Below are 21,092 nucleotides of genomic sequence, written 5' to 3' on the forward strand. Positions count from 1 at the left end.
CTGGTCCTATGGGGAAGGAAGCCCTAGGCTAAGAGCACTGGAGCTGGGGAGAGAGCTCCAGCCACAGGCGCAGAGGCGCTGCAGCAGGCCCCTGAGGGGTAAGGAAGGCCTGGGGGAGCTCCTGGGTTTGCTGCCAGCTCTCCGACTGATGGTTTTGTGACCTTGGCCAAGTCCCTTCCCTGGAGGCCTGGCAAGGGGGGGGTCTCAGTGCACTCCCATGACATTTCAGGATTCCCAGCTGGAGCTTCGGAGGTTGAATCATTTGCGAGCGAGCAAGCGGGAGAGGCCCGGCAGTGAGTCAGGGAGCTCTCTCCACCCAGAATGTCTTCTCCCAGTCCAGGGAGGCAGCGGAAGGTGCTGGGGTCAGCCTAAGCCCTGCCTCCACTCCCCCCTGGCCTTCCATGTGGACAAGATGAGAGTGCCCTAGGCCCCTGGGGGCTTTGAGAGCTGACCTTCAGCGGGGACTCCCGAAGCCAGCAAAGCCGGGCCCAGCTTCCTTTCTCCCACCTTACAAAGTGAGTTGTCAGCACATATGTGGGCTATGCCCATTGCACTCTCTTCTGATTTTAAACTGAGGGTGTGTGCATGTAACTGATGGCTGCTGTCTCTATCAGAGGTTATTAGCACATCAAATATTGTAGGTAATACCCTAGCCCGTTTGGCTCAGCGGTTAGAGCGTCAGCCTGCAGAATGAAGGGTAGCAGGTTCCATTCCGGTCAAGGGCACGTACTTTGGTTGTGGGCTTGATCCCCAGCCCTGGTCAGGGTGCATGTGGGAGGCAACCAATAAATGTGTCTCCCAATCAATGTCTCTTTCACATTGATGTTTCTCTCTGTGTCTCTCCCCCTCCATTCCACTCTCTCTAAAAATCAATGGGGAAAAACATCCTTGGGTGAGGATTAACAAAAATAAAATTAAAAAATATATAGTAGGCAATAACAGTGATAATAATAAAGGCACTCATCTTGTGCCAGACATCATTCTCAACATCCCCGCACCTCATTAAAACAACAACCAAATGTAACAAGAGCTTTTACTATCCCCACTTTGCAGATGAGGAGACTGAGGCCCAGAGAGGTTAGGCAACTTGCCCAAGGTCACATAGCCAGCGAATAGTAAAACCAGGATGGGAAGGCAGGCCATCAGGCTCCTGAATCTGGTCTGTTTATGTAGCCGCTCATTCCATAATCTCTAGAAGTCAGTGCTGAGCTCAGCAGAATGGAGCGTTGTGCATGTGAGCTGTTTGTCGAAGGCCCTTCCAGCCCTGGGAAGACCCTGCAGCTCAGAAGCTGAGCCTCCTGGGCCCCTCATGTACTCGCTGAGAAAAATGGACAAACTGCAGATTTGTATCAATCTGAAGCAAGTTAGGGAATAATTTGTATTTCAGTAAGTTTTCTGCATGACCCTGCCAGTGCACCCTTACGAAGGGGCAGTCTCAGTGGAAGCTGATAGATGGGGCCCTGGGCTGTGGCACCAAAGGCAGATGCTGAAATCTAACTTGCTGCCCCGGAACCTCACCAATGCTATCTCTGAGATGGGCTCAGGCGCTGAGCTCTGGCTGTGAATTTGTTGGGCAGGGCAAGCAGAGACCTGGAATGTGCAGATGTCTTCTCCCTGCCCCCCATCATTTCCCAGAAGGCCACTTCTTTATCTGGGGCCCCAGCTCCTCACTGTTTCTCTCTTCCCCACCCTGGCTGAGCTGGCAGAAGCCAGGCCAAGTGGCACCCGGCTGGAAAGCCCTCCCCTGCCTGTGCACCTTCTGTTGGGTGGGAGGTGCTGGAAGTGGGCCTGGGAGTACCGCCTGGAGAGCAGGATCTGAGCCCACACGTCACCAGGACGGAGGGAAAGAGGCCCTCAGATGTAGGATCGAAGGCCAGGCATCCTGGACTGCCCAAGGTTGGGAAGAGGACGAGACCAAGGTTACATGGCTGAGTAGATGTCAGAACCCGAACCAGAGCCACAGGGTGAGGTGAGAGGAAAAGGCTGGAGGTTTGTCCCGAGTCCCACCTCAAGGGCTGAGGGGCCTTGGGCCACAAGTGGTTCCCAGAGACTTGAGTCCAAATCAGAGTTGCACAAAGGGGATGCTACAGTCAGTATCCTTGGGGGATGCCTTATTTGAAGGGGTTCTGAGCCTGATTGGGGGTTCTGTACATGGGTCCCCTCAGTAAAAGGGAACCCTTCTATTCAAATGAGAAATCCGAAAGAGACTGCAGCCACAGTCCCAAGGCACTTTCTAGAGCTGCACAGTCCAATGCAGTAGCCACAAGTGGTGATTTAAGTAGAATTAAATAAAATTTAAAATTCAGTTCCTCAGTCAAGCTGGCCACATTTCAAGTGCTCAGTAACCACATGTGGCTGGTGGCTACTGTGCTGGACAGTGCAGACAGAGAACATTGCCATCACTCCACAAGGTTCTGTCACACAGTGTCGCTTTAGAGCCAGTGCAGACCCAAGCCTTCACAGGGACCCTGAGACCACGCCCATGCCTACCCTCACCCCCACCCCCATGGCTCCTTGAAAGGGAGTGGATGAATCAGGTATGGATGTCTCCCGGCAGCCTGTCTGCCCCCTGGAGAGTCTGAGGGCCTTTGCCACCCTCACCAAGGCTGGCCCAGGTGCACCACACACGTGGAGGAGGGAGGTGAGAGAGAACAGCCCACCATGCGGTGAGGATGCCCAGCCTGGCCTGGCCCCATGCCAACCCCGGTGGCCCCGGCTCACCAACTTGAGGCAAAGCCCGCGCTCTTTTCTTTTAATAGTATGTTTTTAAAATATATATTTTATTAATTTCAGAGAGGAAGGGAGAGGGAGAGGGAGATAGAAACATCAATGATGAGACAGAATCATTGATTGGCTGCCTCCTGCATGCTCCACACTGGGGATCGAGCCCACAACCCGGACATGTGCCCTGACCAGGAATCGAAGCGTGGTCTCCTGGTTCATAGGCCGACGCTCAACCACTGCGCCACACCGGCCGGGCTTTAACATGTTTTTATTGATTTCAGAGAGAGGAAGGGAGAGGGAGAGAGAGAGAGAAACATCTTGGGTTTAAAAAATATAGAATGCTCATTTTTTCTTCATTTAAATATAATGCTGTTAACATGTGTGCCCTTTATAGAAAATTCGTAAAACACAGAGAAGTAGAAGACATAGGAAGCCCCTTCCATCCTCTTACCGAAATGCAAGCCAGTGCTTCCATTTTATCGAACTCGTTTCCGCTAGGCTTTCTTTGCATAGGCTATTTATTTTCACATTACTGTAATTATACCATGAGCATAATTGCGTAATCTATTTTTTACTTCACATGTGCATTTTCTTTATTAATATAATCCCTTCCTAAGTGAATTTTTCAAAATGGATGCAGTTGGATTTTTTTAAGGTTCTGAAAGCAGTAAGTGCTTATTGCAAAAATAAAAAAAAAGAACTTGAATTATGCAAAGGAGGAACTGCAAATGATCATTCACTCATTCGACAGCTATTTATCAAGCACCCAGGATGTATCAAGGCGGTCCTCAGGGCTGTAATTACAATTTTTAATGGATGAATAATATTCTCTCAAGAGAGTGTAATTCGCTTAATTATTTGGCTATTTGTGGAGATCCAGGCAGTCGGATTTGTTTCACTCTCATAGGTGGGGCCCTGTGGGGCACCTCAGTGGGTAACGCTTGTCCTGCCCCGAGGACGGTGCCCAGGCCGGAGCTCATCCTTCCAAATTGTTTCCAGAAGGTCTTTTCAGCACATCCCAAGGGCTGGCTCACTGTGGCCTCGCCAGTCTATCATAATCAAACAAAATGACATAAATAAATATCATGGTCCAAAATGTCTGCTTTAGTTTCGAGGTTTTTTTTGTGTGTGCGTTTTAAATATATTTTTATTGATTTCAGAGAGGAAGGGAGAAGGAAAGAGAGATAGAAACAGCAATGATGAGAGAGAAACACTGATCAGCTGCCTCCTGCACACCCCCCACTGGGGATCTAACCCACAACTCTGGGCATGTGGCCTGACCTGGAATCAAACCATGACCTCCTGGTTCATAGGTCAATGCTCAACCACTGAGCCACGCCGGCCAAGCAGTTTCTGTTTTTTTAATTGCTCGTGAGGGTAAGCATTTTTCCACAAAGCCTATTAATGATATGTCTTTTTTTTTTTTTTTTTTTTAGTGATTTGTCTGTTCTTCACCTTTACTGAGGTCTTAGTGTTTCTCTTATGGGTTTGAATACATTTATTCATGAAAGATAGTGACAATTTTGCATGCTGGTTGCAAGTAATTTCAGAATTTCTTTTTTTTTTTTTTTTGCCTGTTTATTTTTTCATGCAAAAGGTAAACACTTTCTGCCTCACATTTTTTTTTTTTGGTGTGATTTCTTCCATTGTTTCTAGACTTACAAAGTACCTTACGGAAATCTGAGAACTATTCTTGTGTGAGTGTGTCATTGCATTTTTAACATGATTAACTCTTTAACCCGGGGGTGGGTAAGCTTTTTCTGCAAAGGGTCAGATAGTAAATATTTTCCACTCTGCGGGGCCACACAGTCTCTGTCCTGACTGCTCAGCTCTTCATAGAAGCACAAATACAGACGCGGCAGCAATGAATGGGCGTGGCTGTGTGCCAATAAAACTTTATTCACAAAAACACTTGGCTGCCAGATTTGGCCCTTGGGCCATGTTTGCCAAACCCTGTTTAATCCAAAGGAAATTTGTCTTGAAGAATAGTATGAGGTGAGGATCCAAGGTACATCATTTTCCTGAGTGCTAACCCAACATCCCTGTTTCTTTATCAGCTCATCTGTCCTCTGGCTAGTGTGTGATGCCTCTGTCAGCACAGACTCCGATGTGGAGTAGGGAGGGCCTGTTTCTGGGCTGTCTGCCTCCCTTCCCCATGGCCTGTGGGTGGGCTCCAATGCCAGTAATGTGCATTTACTTCTTTTTGTTTTTTTTGTTTTTTGTTTTTAATATATTTTTCTTGATTTCAGAGAGGAAGAGAGAGGGAGAGAGAGATGGAAACATCAATGATGAGAGAGAATCACTGACCGGCTGCCTCCTGCACGCCCCACACTGGGGATCGAGCCTGCAACTGACCGGGAATTGAACCATGACCGTCTGTCTGGTTCATGGGTCAGTGCTCAACCACTGAGCCATGCCAGCCGGGCACTTTTGCTTCTTTTCTTTTAAAACTATCTCTTGCTTTATTTTTCTGATTTCCTTTTTCTCCATATACAGATACTCAATGCCTATACGTGTTTCCAAAAAGCTGGAAATGCTGAGGTTAATAAACCAGAGGTCCTTGTCCACACAGCTCACACTCCCATGCAGATAAAGGCATTTAAAATAATCACCCTGTTCTTACAGACATACGGAAAAAATGCTTTGGAATCTTAAACCTTGTATCTTTTGATACCTGACCTGCAGGTCCCAGCTCAGTAATCTTAAAGCAAATGTTGTCCGCTGAACCTTAGAACCATTGGGCGAGTCCCCTTCCTGCCTCCCTCAATCAAGCATTTGGCCACGCATTCTCTGGACCACAGTTCAGGGCTGTGATGCTTCCCCACAGACTTGATAGTGGCTGGCTCTCCGTGGGTTTTCCTCCCAGAGATACACAGGGCATACAGGTGTAGGCAGGAGAGTGTCATCAGAAGCAAAGGCCCACGGCTGAGGATGGCCAGACGGCCTGGATCACCAGACCCTCCTGGATAAGAAACAGGAAAACAAAGCTGGCAACCCAGGAAAGGACAGGGAGATGTAGAGTTGCTGTTGGCCAGCTCCATTCCAGCTACGGGGGGCTCAGAGGCTTTGGCTATATATATACACTGAGTGGCCAGATTATTGTGATCTCTGAACGCATAATAATCTGGCCACTCAGTGTATATCCTATATAATAAAAGGCTAATATGCAAATTGTCCCCTCGACCAGGAGTTCAACCAGCAGGCAGGCCGGCCAACCGCCCGTGTCCCCTCCCCCTGGCCAGGCTGGCTGGACCCCACCCATGCACGAATTCATGCACCGGGCCTCCAATATATATATATAATTTTTATTGATTTTTTTTTTTTTAGAGAGAGAGAGAGGACCAGAGAGGGAGAGAGAGAAACATCGATGTGAGAGCAGAACATTGATCAGCTGCCTCCTGCACACACCCCTACCAGGCACAGAGCCTGCAACCCGGACATGTGCCTTGACCAGGAATCAAACTGATGATGACAAGGCCTTTGGTCTTTTTGCTTCCCTTTGGGAGGCACATCTCTGGCTTGTTCTGAATGAAGGCACATTCAAAAGAGCCACCGTGATCGCACTTCTTGGACTGGCCTGGGAATATCGTCAGTCCCTGGATGGATGTCCTGACACTGGGCACCCTGCACACCCGTGTTTTGATGCAAACCCTGAACCAGGGTGGAGGCTTGTGCAGCAGTGGGCTCTACTGAACCACTGTTTATGTGATCCCTGGCCCCAGCCAGGATGGTGGCACCGGGCGTGACCACACAGGGGGTCCTTCTCCACTGTAGACCAGCCTGGCCGAAAGCGCTCAGCACTCTGCGTGCCCAGTGTGGGGCATGGCCCGAGCACCTGCTTCCTGGATGGAATTCGGGCCTCCATCTGCCACACCAGGTCCCGGGACCTTCCCTGACCACCCCCATATGGGCCTCAGCTCTGTTCTTCCAGGAAGAACCGGTGGTGAACCATCCAGTCTTGGTTTGGAGCTGCAGGCCTGCGAAGGAAGCAGGTGGCCCAGGGCTAGGTGGACTGGGCTCCTGGGGCTGCTGGATTCCCTGAGCGCTGCCCTGTGAAGGGGCGGCCCCTGCAGTCAGAGGGAGGCTCCCACCTGCTGTGGCCCAGGGCCCACAGCAGCACAAGAGGGAGGGACAGAGACCCAGGCCCATGCTGGGCACCCCACCCCATCTTCTCTCTCTCCTGTGGCCCCTCACTCCTCTTTGGTGGATGGCTACAGTGTGGGGCATGCTGAGGGGAGAGACTCAGACCCCAATGATGTGTGTCATCATAGAGGAGTCACACAAGAGGGGCCCTCGTGCCTCTGTAGGACCCCCACTCCCTCCCTCCCAGCATCCCCTGGGCCTGCAGGAGCTTTGTGGTGGCCTCTCCAGGCTTTTCTGGAAATGCTTCTGGATTTGCATACCGGGTCCTCTGTAGGAACCAGCCTTTCAGGACCCGGACAGCTCAGTTTGTGTGATTCAGACGGTAGCAGGCCCTGGTGACTTTCAGGTCCTGCTGTCATCGCCTGCTGGGATTAGTGAGGGTACTGGAGTGGAGTTGGGAAGCCGTGCAGGTGTCCCTCCAAGGACTGCAGCTTCTGAGGTGCCTCTGATGTGGCCACTGTCTCCTCCTCCGCGGTGCATTTGGTAGCAGGCGTGCCTACCTGGTCATCTGGGAAAGGTGGTGCGGATGCTTTGTTGTGCCAGTTCTTTTGTCTGGGTCACAGAAGGCCAACTAGACTTGACTCCCATCTTTACTCTGCACACATCTTCTCTGCTCCCCCTTTGCAACCATGCCCAAGACCAAAGTCTTTTCTAAGGGCTCAGAGTGGCCTGTGGTCAGGGTCCCTCGATGGTGACAGTCCTTATCAGCTCTTTCTCTTCATTGATTGGGCACTGACCTCCAGCCAAACTCGGTCCCATAAGGTCCCAGGAGGCCTATTTTGCCAGCAATCTGAGACCCCTGGGTAGAAACCAAGTCAGCTCATATATCTCTGGTCTCCCATTTGGGGCCTGGCCTTCTAGACTCTTATTGGCCATAGAGAAGTGGGTGTCCTTTCCTGACAGCTCTCCTGGCCCCTGACCTTGACCCAATGAGCTCCCAAACCCGTCTTCCCCAGGGTTTCAACCTATTTCCAAAAACAGACCCGCTCCCCAGCAGGACCCACAATAGGGCTCCCCTGGATCCTGTCCCCAGGAAGACACGTGTGTCCCAGCAGACTCCTCTAGTCACCCCTGGGTCTGCAGCGTCCCAAGTACTTGGTTATCTATTATTTCCTTAATTATCTGTTTAGGCCTTGACTGCTCCTGGTGTCTCAGAGCTGGCTTTGGGGATTGGCAGGGTGGGCAGCCTGGTACCATGGACAGAGTTGGGGAGACATGGGGGAGGATTGGGACTGGGCACCCTTATTCTGTCCACGTATTCTCTGTCTGTGAAGGCCTGGAGGACAGGGCCCCACGACTTCCTAGACCCCAGGTGTGTGTTCTCTGCCCTTTGCGCACTGGAAGCATGTCCCAGAGGCCAGCCAAGGTGTATCCGGGTCCCCCGTACCCCACCCCTCCAGACACCACAGGCCAGGCCATGCTCTTTAGGGCAGGCTCAGGACCTCACTGGCCACCAACTACTCACAGGCTGAAGCGGGAGGGGCATGGGCCAGAGTGGGCCAGGCCCCGGGTGCGAGGAGGGGGCATTGGCTCCAGCTCCCTGCTGCAATGCAGCGCTCTCTGCCACAGCTGCTGTAATTGGATAATTAGTGTCATTATGCTTCCTGCCCATCGCTTCTCGCTCTCCTGCTCCCTCCAGCTCTCCTTTCCCAGCTCTCTCGCCTTCTCTGGCAGGAAACAAATGACTGGCCCCCCCTCGGGGCAGAGTCGTGACCCCCTTAATGACACACTTCAAGGCTCCAGCCAGAAAGGGGCTTCCAACTTCCTTCTGGGACCCAGGGGCACTCGTTGTGGTGAAGGCCACCGTGTGGGATGTGTACCTCCCTCCAGAAGCATCCTGGGGAGCCAGCTGCCCCCGCAGTGCCTAGTGCTCTCCAGGAAGGATTGAGGGCCAGGCAGGCTCTAGGATGGCCCAGCAACAGGGAAGCATCTGACAGGCGTATGGAGTCGGCCTCTGGCCAAGCGGAATGTTCTGGCCTCACTGGTGGAGCCTGGTCCTGACCTATGGAATTCTGGGGTCCAGATGGGCTCAGTCAGAGCTCAGGGCTTCAAGGCAGGCAGAGGGAGGGTGGGCGTGGCAGCCGGACTGACTCAACAAGAAACATTCCTGTCTCTCGTCTTCCTGGAGAAGAAACCCTCTAGGGAAACAGGACCTTCCTAGGTATGTGCACTTGGTAACCCCTATCCTAGGATCTCACACCAACCCAGCCAGAAGGAGCAAGGACCCATTGCCCGGACAGAAGGAGAGACCCAGAGAGGTTGAGTAACTTGTGCTGGCTCACACAGCCAGCACAAGTTACTTGAATCCAGCGCCTACAGTCCCAAGCCCTGAGGTTTACGGGACAGATGTCCTGTCTAGTCACTTTGTTGAACTCTTTTTTTTTATGTTGAACTTTTAAAAAATATATTTTTATTGATATCGAGAAGAAGGGAGAGGGAGAGAGAGAGAGAAACATCAATGATGAGAGAGAATCATTGATCAGCTGCCTCCTGCAGTCTCCACAGTGAGGATCGAGCCTGCAACCCAAGCATGTGGGAATCGAACCGTGACCTCCTGGTTCATAGGTCGGTGCTCAACCACTGAGCCACACTAGTTGGGCTATGTTGAACTCTTAATTGGCTTTAATTATGTATTTGTTGCTTTTCTGGAGTTTTCTGGGCCATCACTTGGCAGAGGAACAATGTAGAAATCTCTGGAGCTAGACCACCTGAGTTGACCTCTGTTCCTTGCTGGCTGTGTGACCTTGAGTGAGCTCTTTAACCTCTCTGTGCCTCAGCAGCTTCAGCTCTAAAGTGGCGACAATCAGTCTTCCTGCTTCAGAGGCTTATAGCCCAGAGGGAATGAGTCCTTCCCCCAAAGCATGGAGGAGAGTACCCCCACACAGCCCCGGTGCCAGGCAGTGCCTGTAACCAGATTGTCCTTCTGTCTCTCTCTTTGGTACTCTCATGGTTCTGTCTCCTCCTGCCTTGGCTAGAACTTCTAGGACAATGTCAATTGGCACAGGTGAGGGGGAGACCAGCTCCAAATCACCACATGTTCCAGGGAGCCCATGGAAGTACGGGGGTTGGTAGGTCATGGAGACTCCATGGAGGCCTCCTGGTTCTCCTAGAACCAGAGCTGGCTTTGGGCGTGGAAGGAGGCAGGCGATTGAGGCTGGGTTCCTCCCTGCATGCCTGAATTACCTAGGTGATGAGCTTGACCTCTTTAATGGAGACCCAGCTTCATGGAGGTATAGAAAGAGAGAAATCGATTTATTTCACACACAAATATCTAGACAACCTAGGGCTGGAATGAGAGCTACTTGGCCATCAGGGACCCAGGTTCCTTTGATGGTGTTGCCATCCTCAGCAGGCAGTGTGCCAGACAGAGTAAGATAGCTGCTTCTGCTCCTATCTTCACATCATTGTTCCAGCTGGCAGGAAGGAGGAGAGGGGCAGGGGAGTTCACATTCCTTCCCTTTAAGGACACAACCTTATCCCCTTTCCCCCCATGTGCTTAGAATCCCTAATGCTGCCCATGAGTAAGGCATGACCTGGCCCCTTTTGCTCAACTCCCATTGGCCAGCATATAGTCACATGGCCGTACGTAGCTGTACCAGAGTTTGGGTAATATAGTCAATAGCTGGATGACAAGACACCTGGCTAAAAATTAAAATACGACATGGGAAGAGGGGAATAGAAATCAGAGACTATCTAGCAACTCTCTGCCACAACCTCCTGGGGGTTCATTAGTGCCTCCTAAAGCCATATTGTATTAACAGCACCTGTGGTCTGGAGGCCAGGCCTTCCCCGCATGTTCTGGCCATCCCTTCTGGTCCCTTCTGAGGACAGGGTGGGGTTAGCGCCTCTGAGGAAATGCAGAGCAGCAGCAAGAGAGGAGGCAGGCAAGGGGGGGGGGGGGCGGGGACACAGGGCCACACTTCTTCCACGTGTGTGGCGGGGGGGAAGATCCCTGCCAATGGCCACCAGCAAGCTCAACCTCTCAACTCATCTGCTTTTCTGCCACCTAATAGGCAACCAACCAGCTGAGGCAGGATGAGGGTGGTGTCAAAGGTCATCAAGGCTAAAGGGTGGGGGTAGGGAACGTATGGAAGGGTCTGATTAGGTTTTCATTCCAGGTAGAGGATGCTCCTGAAAGTTAAAATCCATACGGGCATCCCTAGCCAGTTTGAATCAGTGGAGATAGAGCGTGGGCCTGCTCTATCGGACTGAAGCGTCACAGGTTCGATTCCCGGTCAAGGGCACGTACCTCGGTTGCAGGCTCGATCCCCAGCCCTGGTGGGGTGCGCGTGCAGGAGGCAACCAATCGATGTGTCTCTCTCACATCAGTGTTTCTCTCTGTGTGTCTCTCTTCCTCCCTTCCACTCACTCTAAAAATCAATGGAAAAATACCCTTGACTGAGGATTAACAACAAAAAATCCACCCAGGCAGAATCATGGGTTGATCGGCTGTCAAGACAGTGGGACTGTTACTATCATTGTGCAGCCTGAGGCATCACAGAAGGCTACTCTGGACACAGTACAAAAGGGCTGGTGGGGCCAGTTTGGTTTTTCAATTGCAGCAAAATACACATTGCATAGAATTTACCATCTTAACCTTTTTTAAGGGTACAGTTTGTGGCATCAAGTGCATTCACATTGTTGTACATCAGTCACTACCATCCATCTTCAGAGCTTTTCATCTTCCCAAACTGAAACTCTGTCCCCATTAAACACTAACTCCTCATCCCTTTTCCCCAGCCCCTGGCAATCACCCTTCTATTTTCTGTCCTTATGAATTTGCCTACTCTAAGGACCTCATATAAGTGGTATCATATACTATTTGTCCTTTTCTGTCTGGCTTATTTCACTTAGCGTAATGTCCTCAAGGTTCGCCAATGTTGTAGTGTGTGTCAGAACTAACTTCTTTTTTAAGGCTGAATAATAGTCCACTGTATGACTAGACCACATTTTGTTCATCCATTCCTGTGTCGATGGACACTTGGGTTGCTTCCACTTTTGGCTGCTGTGAATACCGCTGCTACGAACATGGGTGTGCAAGTCTCTTAGAGAGCCTGCTTCCAATTCTTTTGGGTAGATACCCCAATGCGGGATTGCTGGATACCGTGGTAATTGTATGTTTAATTTTTTGAGGAACCACCACATCATTTTCTGTAGTGGCTGCACCATACTTCACATTCCCTGTTGGAGAGTGTCTTAGCTGCATAATTCTGGGCCTTTCCTGGAGGCTCCCTGTGCCACCCCCTTCTGACTGTGAAGCTCCCGCTAGGACCAAGCTTTTTTTTTTTTTTTTTTTAAGATGTTTTGTTGATTTTTAGAAAGAGAGGAAGGGAGAGGGAGAGAGAGAGAAACATCAATGTGCAAATGGAACATCAATTGGCTGCCTCCTGCACAGCCCCTACCGGGGATCAAGCCCGCAACCCAGGCTAACCCGGAATCAAACTGGCAACCTTTTGGTACACAGGACAATGCCCAACCGAGCCACACCAGCCAGCGTTGGGACCAAGCATTTTTTAAAATCCCCTCCAGGTCTGGCATCTGCCGTTCTAGATTAGACTAAAGCCCTGAGCTACCAGTTCTCAAGGGGTTCACCAACCTGGGTCCCTGCCACCTCCAGGTAGCTAGACTTGTTGGATTTTTCTGGGTTCCAGAATTCTTCTTGGCTGGACTCTAATTAGCCTGTCCTCTGAGCATCTGTCTTTCTGCTGGCCTGAGATGGCCCTTTGAGCCTGGACTTGGCACTGAATGAGAAGCATCCTTTGGCAGCCCCAGTGGGTCCCTGCGGTGGCCCTGGTGGCCAGTGGCAGCACGACCGGCCCTCCCCTAGGGACAGCCCCACAGGGTTGCAGGTTCGAGTGGGAGTGTGTGTTCGTGAGTTTAAAGAGAGGGTGCTGTGGCAGTGGTTGACCCTTTTCTGCTGTTATTGTTTTTGCCCAAAGCTGTTCCCTGGGAAAGCCACTTGACGTGTGCACAGATTGTACCAGGAACTAGAGGGAGGAAGAACAGAGGGGGGGGCTGTCCCTTTAAATCTGTTTTCTCTGTTTTATTTCCTTTCCTTTTCCCATCCTCCTCCCTCCACTAGCACAAGTGGCGGGGCTGTGGAGGGCCCAGGAGCTGCAGTGACGGTGCCTCTGAAATATTAATGAGGCTGTTCTCTGCCTCGGCTCCTTCTCCTGCTCCCTCCTCCCTTCCTGGCTAAATGCAGGTCTCGTCCTTGGAGTCCTCTTTTCCCCTCCTGGGTGGTCGCCAAGGTGGTCAAGCAGAGGAGGCGGGGCGGGGGGGGCGGATAGGGAAGCAGGGGGCCTGGCAGGAGAGCTAGGTCCTGGCCCAAGAAGGGGAGTCCTGGGAAATCAAGGGTTAAAGGGGCACCTTGAGCCACTGCTTTCACCTGCCTGGATCAAACCAGTCCCAGAAGAGGGGAGGGCAAGTGGTGTCCCCCCAAGGGCCCCTGCACCTGCTCCCCCGCCTGCTCTCCACCTGCTGCTAGAGGGCTTGACCCAAATGGGGCCCCAGCTGTTGTGCAGGGGCCCCCCGCTGACCTGTGGGGCTTCCTGCTCCTGCTTCCGTGGGGCTGGGCCTGGGTTGCAGGTGCCTGGAGGTGGAGAGAGGAGGGGACTGTTATTTTAAGGAATCCCCACCATGAGTCACATAGCTGAGCCGTGGTTTCTTCTGGAAGGTGAGCCCCTGCTCGGTGGATCTGTGGGGAGATGTGTAGGGCAGCGCGCCTCAAAGAGGGTGGCACTGGAGGGCACATGCCCAGGGGGGCAGGAGTCAGGCCTGCATCTCTTGCCTTCTGACTCTGTCCCAGGCTGCCTGGGATTTGGCCTTGCTGGGTTATGCTCCCTTCTTGCCTGAGGGCATGGTTTCCTGGGCCTGTGGAAGCCCCCGAGTGGCAGGACCCAGCTCTTGCCCTCGGGCATCCAGCATCGGCCCATTAGCTGCGCGCAGTGACTTGGAAAGGACACTGGGAACGGGGACTGCCTGGCTTCTAGCTGGTCTCCCAGCCAGGCTCCGTGTACCCTGAGGAGGCAGCAAATGCCCCGCCATCAACGTGGGGACAGGCACCCGCTTGGACCCCAGTAACTGCAGACTGGTGGTGGACAGGGGCTGCTATGGGACTATGTTTCCCCAATGGAGAACGGGGTGTGTTCTGATGCGCTGCAACTTCTGACTTGGGGAACAGCAGTGGGATTTCGTCCTCCATGCCTTGTTCCCTCCGTGAAGGCGACACTGGGCAGCCCCAGACGGAGCTGAGGAAGCGTAAAGGTCCTGTCTCCTGGCAGCCAAGCGGCTGGGTTGCTCGGGGCATCGTGACTCTCCCCTGGAGCACGGCCAGGAGGTCTGATCAGGGTGTTTGTGAGGGTGCCATGAGGGAAGCATCTGGAGTGAGGGCTCCAAGAGAGGGCACCCTGGCACAGAGGTGCCCCCATCTCTTTCAGGAAGTTCTAGAGCCTGGGGGAGGGGTTCAAGGAGGCAAAGTGGGGGATCCAGGCAGATTAAGTCAGAATGCTGGGAGAGCACCCCAAATCAGGACAGAGGTAGCCAGAAAGGGCCAGGGATGGGGAGATGATTCCTGGGTTTCTAATCACGTGGGCATGAGCCACTGGGCCTGGGGACAGGAGACCTCTGGGTGGCCAGGCCCTGCTGGAGGGAAAGGTCCAGAAGGCAGTGTGGGGGGGGGTGGAGGGCACAGACCTAAACACAGGCTCCCTCTTGCAGAGCTCGGGCAAGCCCCTGAGGTAGCAGCCTGTTGAAAATGACAGAGCGAGGGTGAGGCGGGCAAGGGAACCACCACAGGTGTCTGCTCTCGCCACCCCAGAACACTGGCCAATTTGTGCCAAAGTGAAGCAAATGCCAGAAGGTCCCAGTCCCCCTGTGTGGAAGTTTTCAATTCAATTAAGCCAATTAAAGTCCGAAAGATGAAAGAGTACAGAAATGGTACATCCCCTGCCCTTTCGGTGCTATAAACCGTTCTAGGCAGCCAGCCCAGGCCGGAACATCTCTGTTCTTGGCCATTTCAGTGGTGGCTGCTGTCCTTCTTCAGACTGACAGAGGCCATTGCCCAGACTTACGGAGAACCCAGGAAAACAAGAGCATATGCCATTAGGTCTCTCCAGCGGCCAGCGGTCAAAGGTTGACCTTGATTTAACTGATGGCTCCTCTCTGCTGCCCTCTGGCCTGTGGCGTTAAGACGAGGGAGGTTAGCACGAATGAGCACAGGCTTCGACTTGAGAAGCCCCCAGAGCTGGAGCAGGGCCCCAGCCCACACTGAGTGGCCTGCTGGGGGTCATGGGCATCCCTGCCCTTCATCCCTGCACCGCACCCTCACGGTCTCCTCTCCGCAACAGCGATTCCCCCATTCCCAAGGCTCACAGCTCCTCTCTGGCCAGCCAGGCCCAGGGCTGACACGCAGTGGGCTTCCCAGCAACTCGATAACCACGTGTCTCCAAGAGCTGCGACCCCCAGGGCGGAAAAGACATGCTCACAGCTTGTTGCAATGTCAAGCAGAAGACAACAGGCGGCCCAGTCATGAGATTCTAGACCAGGGGTGGGCAAACTTTTTGACTCGAGGGCCACAATGGGTTCTTAAACTGGACCAGAGGGCCAGAACAAAAGCATGGATGGAGTGTTTGTGTGAACTAATATAAATTCAAAGTAAAGGAGCGGAGGGGAGAGCAAGAGAACCGGATAGAACAGCCGGATCCAGCCCGCGGGCCGTAGTTTGCCCACGGCTGGTCTAGACTCAGTGTGGGCAGATAGTTCTATTGGAGTTGCCACTCGAATTCGTTGCAGGTGGAGATGGAACAGAGGGTGTGCAGGGCAGAGTGCATGCGGAGCTCGGAGCTGGCAGGCTGCTCATTGCAGCAGGGCGAGCGGGGCCGTGGGCAGGCCCGTGTAGGGCGCGGCTGAACAGGCCAGAGCTGGAAGGACCTTTGAGGGAAGGTCCTTTGAGGGAATGAGGCCTTTGGCTTGATGGAGGGTGAGGGGATTGAAACAGGGAGTGTGGTTTTGTGGAGGCCAGGGCAGCATGGAGGCAGAGAGACTAACAATGCCTGAACTGGGGAAGGTAGTGACCCACAGCTGGCTGGTGACAAGCCACCCAACTGGAAGGAGACTCATTAGATGGTAGATGGGACATGGGACCTGCTTGGTTGGGGATGAGGGAGAAGGAGCAAGCCACGTGGGTGCAGGCAGGGTGCCAGGGGACACTGAAGCATGGAGGGACACAGGGCCAGCCGAGAGGGGCAAAAATACTTTGAGACAGGCCTCACCTCCTCACCCAGTCCCCTTATCATGAGTCACTGTGGGCCCAGTCAGCCCCAGCAAAGACAACTCACGAGTTAGGAGCAGCTCAAGGACCCGGCGTGGCTCCGTCTGGGCTGCTATTGCTTAATCAAGGGCAGGGCCACACTGGGGGGCAGGGGCAGGGATTTGGAGGGGGTGGACAGAGCTGGCCTTGGATGAACCCTGGAGGGGAGGGAGGTAGGGATGCTATGCTGCCGGCTTGCAAGGTACCCTGCTCCGAGGAATAGGCATTTCCATCGAGCCACTGGGATGAGCCCACCTAACTATGCATCATTCCCTCTGTCACCCCTGGAGCCCACCAGTGCCATGTGGCAGGAGTCGGCGCTCATCCAAGTGGGTGTAGAGGCTGAAAAGATAAAAGGTTCCAAAGAAACAACATTCTTCATCTGCTTCCCTTCTAAAAAGAGCCCCTATGGAGTCCTGAAGCAGCTTCATGGGGGTCACACAGGCACACAGCTGGCACTGGTGCCCTGGCCACATGTGGCGGGTCTCTGAATCCAGACCAGTGACATCAGGGCCCGGAGTGAATGCCCACTACTCTCTTCAGCCAGTACGAGCAGGGCTGGCATGGCCTGGGGACTCTGCTCAGGGACAACTGGCTCACGTTTATGCTGGATGCCCCTGCCACCCAGCCCCAGCCCTCACAGGACCAATTGTTCGGTCCTCTCCCGGCAGCCCTGCCTGCCTGGGACCTGGATGACAGCTGAGCCCAGGAAGCCGACTCACAGGGGGTCTGTGGGCCCAATGCTGGCTGGAGCCTGTGTCTGCATAGGTAAACCAGACCCTGCCCCTCTCTCCAGCAGCCAGAAGGCTAAGCAAAGGTCCGGAGCGGGGGGGGGGGGGGGGGGAGGAAGCTGGAGGGGACAAAGGCATGGGGCAGGACGGAGATGCGAGGTGATGCTGTCTGCAGAGGACCAAGGAGTGCAGGTGGCAGTCAAAAGCTTCCATTGCTGTCTCCTTGGCCCGCCGAGGCCTGCGGTCAGAGGCAAGAGACCTGGGTGGCCTCATGGCTCTGCCACCTCAACTCAAATGGCAGAGTGATTCCTGCCATATCCCACCTGGGTGGGTGGGGTGCATTCCTATAGCACCCCAAAAGGAGCCCAGCCTGCCCCATATACCACAAAAGCTTTGCTTCCTTCAAATCCCAGCGCTGTGCTGCACCCAGGCATCCTGAGCCCCAGGTTCAGTCCCATGGCCCCCGCCCTCACCCAGAATGAACCACCAAAGCTCCCGCCTTCCTCTCCAGTAGCCCTCTGATAGGCGGTGGCCCATGTCACTCATGGCCCCAAGTGCTCTGCAGCCCCCTTCCCCCACCGACCTGTCCCATTATCTGACTTCTTCCTGCAGTCAGAACACTCTTCTCTCTAGAAGAATGGCTCACTCCGCCAGCTTGCTCCGGTCTTTTCTTTTTTATTTAAACACTAGAGGCCTGGTGCAGGAAATTTGTGCACGCCCTAGGCCTGGCCGGCCATCAGGGCCGATCTGTGGGGTGATCCACGGGGTGATCAGGGGGGCCCCTGCTGGCACCCACCTTGGCTGGCCTGGGGCCTGTGGGCTGAGGGCAGCTCCTGCTTTGAGTGTCTGCCCCCTGGTGGTCAGTGCATGTCATAGCGACCAGTTGTTCCACTGGTCATTCCGCCGGTCGGTCGATTTGCATATTAGGCTTTTATTATATAGGATATTCCCATTGATTTCAGAGAGGAAGGGAGAGGGAGAGATAGAAACATCAATGATGAGAGAGAATCATCAATCAGCTGCCTCCTGCATGCCCCACACAGGGGATCGAGCCCCCAACCTGGGCATGTGCCCTGACTGAGAATTGAACCATGACCTCCATGACAACCACAGAGCCACACCATTCGGGCTGATCTTTTCTTAAATGTGCCCCTTCCCTAACCCCTCCTCCCAACTGAAACTGCACCCCCATCGCTCTGATGCCGGTTTCTCACCAGCAGGACCTGCTATGTACCCATCTCCCAGGCAGATGGAGAGCGTGGAAATGCATTCAGTCCTGTCCACCCTCTGTCTTCCTGTCCACCCGTCTGTCCCCGGCACAGGCATGTAGTAGATGCTCAGTAAAGACTTGTCAGATGGCAAACTGAATGGACGGACAATGGGGAGGTGCGTGGGTGTGGAAGAGGACGGCACATTTGTGGGTCTGCCACTTGGTTTCCGCATCTTCCGGCAATGAAGGCTTTTAAAACACGGGCAGCCTTTTCTGAGGCGCCTCTCTGCTTCCCAGACGTCTCGGGCAAGGACTGCCCTAGGTGCACGTGCTTTTTCTTGGCAGGTGGGACCAGCATCCGGAGGAACTGAGGCCCCACCATGTTATAAGCCCCTGAGAGCTGTGGTGCATTCACTAGGCTCTGAGTGAAGGCGGGGGCTCTCCTGAGAGCAGCAGGCCACAGGGCTCTGTGCTACTGTGTTTCCATGGGTGGTTCTAGATCAGAAATCTGGATAGGTGGCCAAGTTCTGCCTCCAGGAGGATCCTCAGAGGCGAGGCATGAGGCCCAGCTGAGCCACGTTGCCAGGAGGCCTCCGCTGGTGTGAAGGCCAAGGCCATGTGCACGGAGACTACTTCAGTCCTAGGAGCTTAGCGCATGGCCTTGGTGGATGCTTCCACTCATGTGCAGGCAGGCCGCAGGCAGGGAAGGAGAGGTAGAGGAAGACCAGCTGGAGAAGCTAGAGGCCATGGGATAGGCAAGCCCAGCAGGCTCAGCAGGCCCCTGTGGTCCAAACCGCCAGACCCTGGGCAGGTGTGAGCAGTGGCAGTGGGGTATGGGGACAGTGAGAGGGATGACAACTTCACGATGCTCTGCAGAGGAGTGAAGATGGTGTGGCCAAGGGTCAGCTGGCTGCTCTCAGTGAGAAGAGCGGTGGCAGGGGGGCGGGTGGTACTGTGCTGTGGGGCAGGGCGACAGATCTGTGGCTGCTTTCTGATTTCTCCTGTGTGCCCTGTCCCCCACCCCACCCCACTTCTACTCCCTTTATCCCCTCCTTTCCACCCTCCCTTCCTTCCCCGTTCCCTCTCTCCCTTCCCGCTTCCTCTGGGCCTCCTCTCTTCTTTGCCCTCACTTCCCAGGTACCCACAGGGCAGCAGAGACACCCTGACCTGGCACCCAGCTGGCCTTGTCCATGGCTTGGCCTGCTCCCGGGACCCCTGTGCATCACTGAGCCTGAAACTGTGAGCTGTGAGCAGCAGAAGCTGAGCCGGGATTTATAGCATGCGGGCCCCACAGGGCGAGTCTTAATCAGGCAAGAGCTGGAGCATGATGGATTGGACTGATTCACTGGAGGAGGGGCACGGCCATGGGAGGACTGTGGCACAGCTAACCCACCCATGCCAGGGCAAGACCCTCACTAATCAGTCCCACCCTCCCGGCTTGGGTGCTCATGGTGGGCAGGAGTAAGGGGTGGCCCGGGCAGGTGAGCCTGGCAGAGTGTGGGGGTCACTGGCCCAGCCAGAGGGGGGGGAGGATGTTGTATTTAGCGGTATTTAGCAAGTCATGACTTGGACTGAGTACAGATTTGTGGAGAATGTTCTAGAAGAGTGGACTTTGGTTTTGCCTCAACTGTGCCCCTGGCTGCTTCTCCCTTCCTTCTCCCCAGGTGTCTATACTTGGCCACTTCCCTGCCACCGCCACTTCCACTACACCTCCCCCAGGCATTGGCACCTCAGGTGGCCACCTAGGCCACACTGAGGCTGCACCTTGGAGAAGGACCAGCACCCTCTCCTCCCAGTGCGACAGGCAGGATGGGCGACATGGCCAACAGTTCCATCGAGTTCCACCCCAAGCCCCAGCAGCAGCGGGAGGCCCCCCATGCAGGCGGCTTCGGGTGCACGCTGGCTGAACTGCGCTCCCTCATGGAGCTCCGAGGGGCCGAGGCGCTGCAGAAGGTCCAAGAAGCCTACGGGGATGTCAGCGGGCTGTGCAGGAGGCTGAAGACCTCACCCACAGAGGGTAAGTCTGCCAGCAGAGACCCGACACGGCCACCTGATCGCAGGGGACTCTGGGCCATGTGTCACCGGACACTCTAGGGGTCTCCTGAGGATGTCCCCTTCCTAGAGGCACTCTTTTTTTAAACTATGTTTTTATTGATTTCAGAGAGAGAGAAAGGGAGAAGGAGAGAGAGAGAGAAATATCAATGATGAGAGAGAATCATTGAGTGGCTGCCTCCTGCACGCTCCCCACTGGGGATCGAGCCTGAAACCCAGGCATGTGCCCTAACCGGGAATCCAACCCATGATCTCTTGGTTCATGGATCAACACTCAACCACTGAGCCATGCCGGCCGGGCCCTAGAGGTACTCTTGACCCTGACCATGCCTTTCCCCGGTGGCCATTTCCCCCTGAGCCGGAGCTGGTCTATATGGAGTGAGGAGGTCACCCTCTGGGCAACCTGCAGTCTTCAAGGAGCTGTGGCCGGACCCCTGCACCCGCACCTTCATAATGAGTGGCTCCCCGCTCTGGTCTCTTCTTCGGAATAATAGAAACCGAATGACAGAAAAGGAGAAGGGAGGAGACAGCCTGCACGTAGGCGGGATGGCCCCTTTCTGTGTTCCAGTGCCCCATGTGCTCAGCACTGTGTCCAGTTAATCAGGGCCAGACAAGGAGGAAGAGGTGCACAGTGGGGGCTCTCTGAGGGCTTGGGTTGCAGGAGGCCTCTCCCTGGCAAGGGAGGGCATGGCTTGGGGACAGTGGGGCCTGAGGGGGTGGTGCCCAGAGTGCCGAGTGGAGGTAGCACTGGTGACACCAAAGAGGTGCAAGTCTGAGACAGCGTAGATCTGAGCAGATGTGCTGCAAGGAGCCTCTGGGAGCCTTGGGGGCATCCTAGAGAAGGTTCTAAGAATGAAGGCCTGGCTGCCATTTTTGGGTCCCCTCCTCTGCCCTGAGGTCCTCACCTCCTGATCCGAAGACG

General features: G+C 54.2%; 1 protein-coding gene across 8 annotated transcripts in view; it reads left to right on the forward strand.

Moving 5' to 3' along the window:
• Positions 1-21,092, forward strand: part of ATP2B3 (ATPase plasma membrane Ca2+ transporting 3) — a 76,884-nt gene that overhangs the window by 2,073 nt on the left and 53,719 nt on the right. For 5 of the 8 annotated variants that reach the window (XR_013959812.1, XM_080653812.1, XM_080653814.1 and 2 more), the window contains exons 2-3: positions 19,256-19,428; positions 19,783-20,135. Coding sequence is in view for 7 of the 8 variants with exons in the window: in XM_080653812.1 (XP_080509938.1) it covers positions 19,928-20,135 (208 nt within the window). In the remaining variant the exon portion in view is untranslated. Of the gene's footprint in view, positions 1-19,255; positions 19,429-19,782; positions 20,136-21,092 lie in introns of those variants that run through there. The other 3 variants (XM_080653813.1, XM_080653815.1, XM_080653811.1) reach the window with 1 other exon arrangement.

This window comes from Plecotus auritus (genome assembly GCF_963455305.1).
Source record: "Plecotus auritus genome assembly, chromosome: X".
Lineage (NCBI taxonomy): Eukaryota > Metazoa > Chordata > Mammalia > Chiroptera > Vespertilionidae > Plecotus > Plecotus auritus.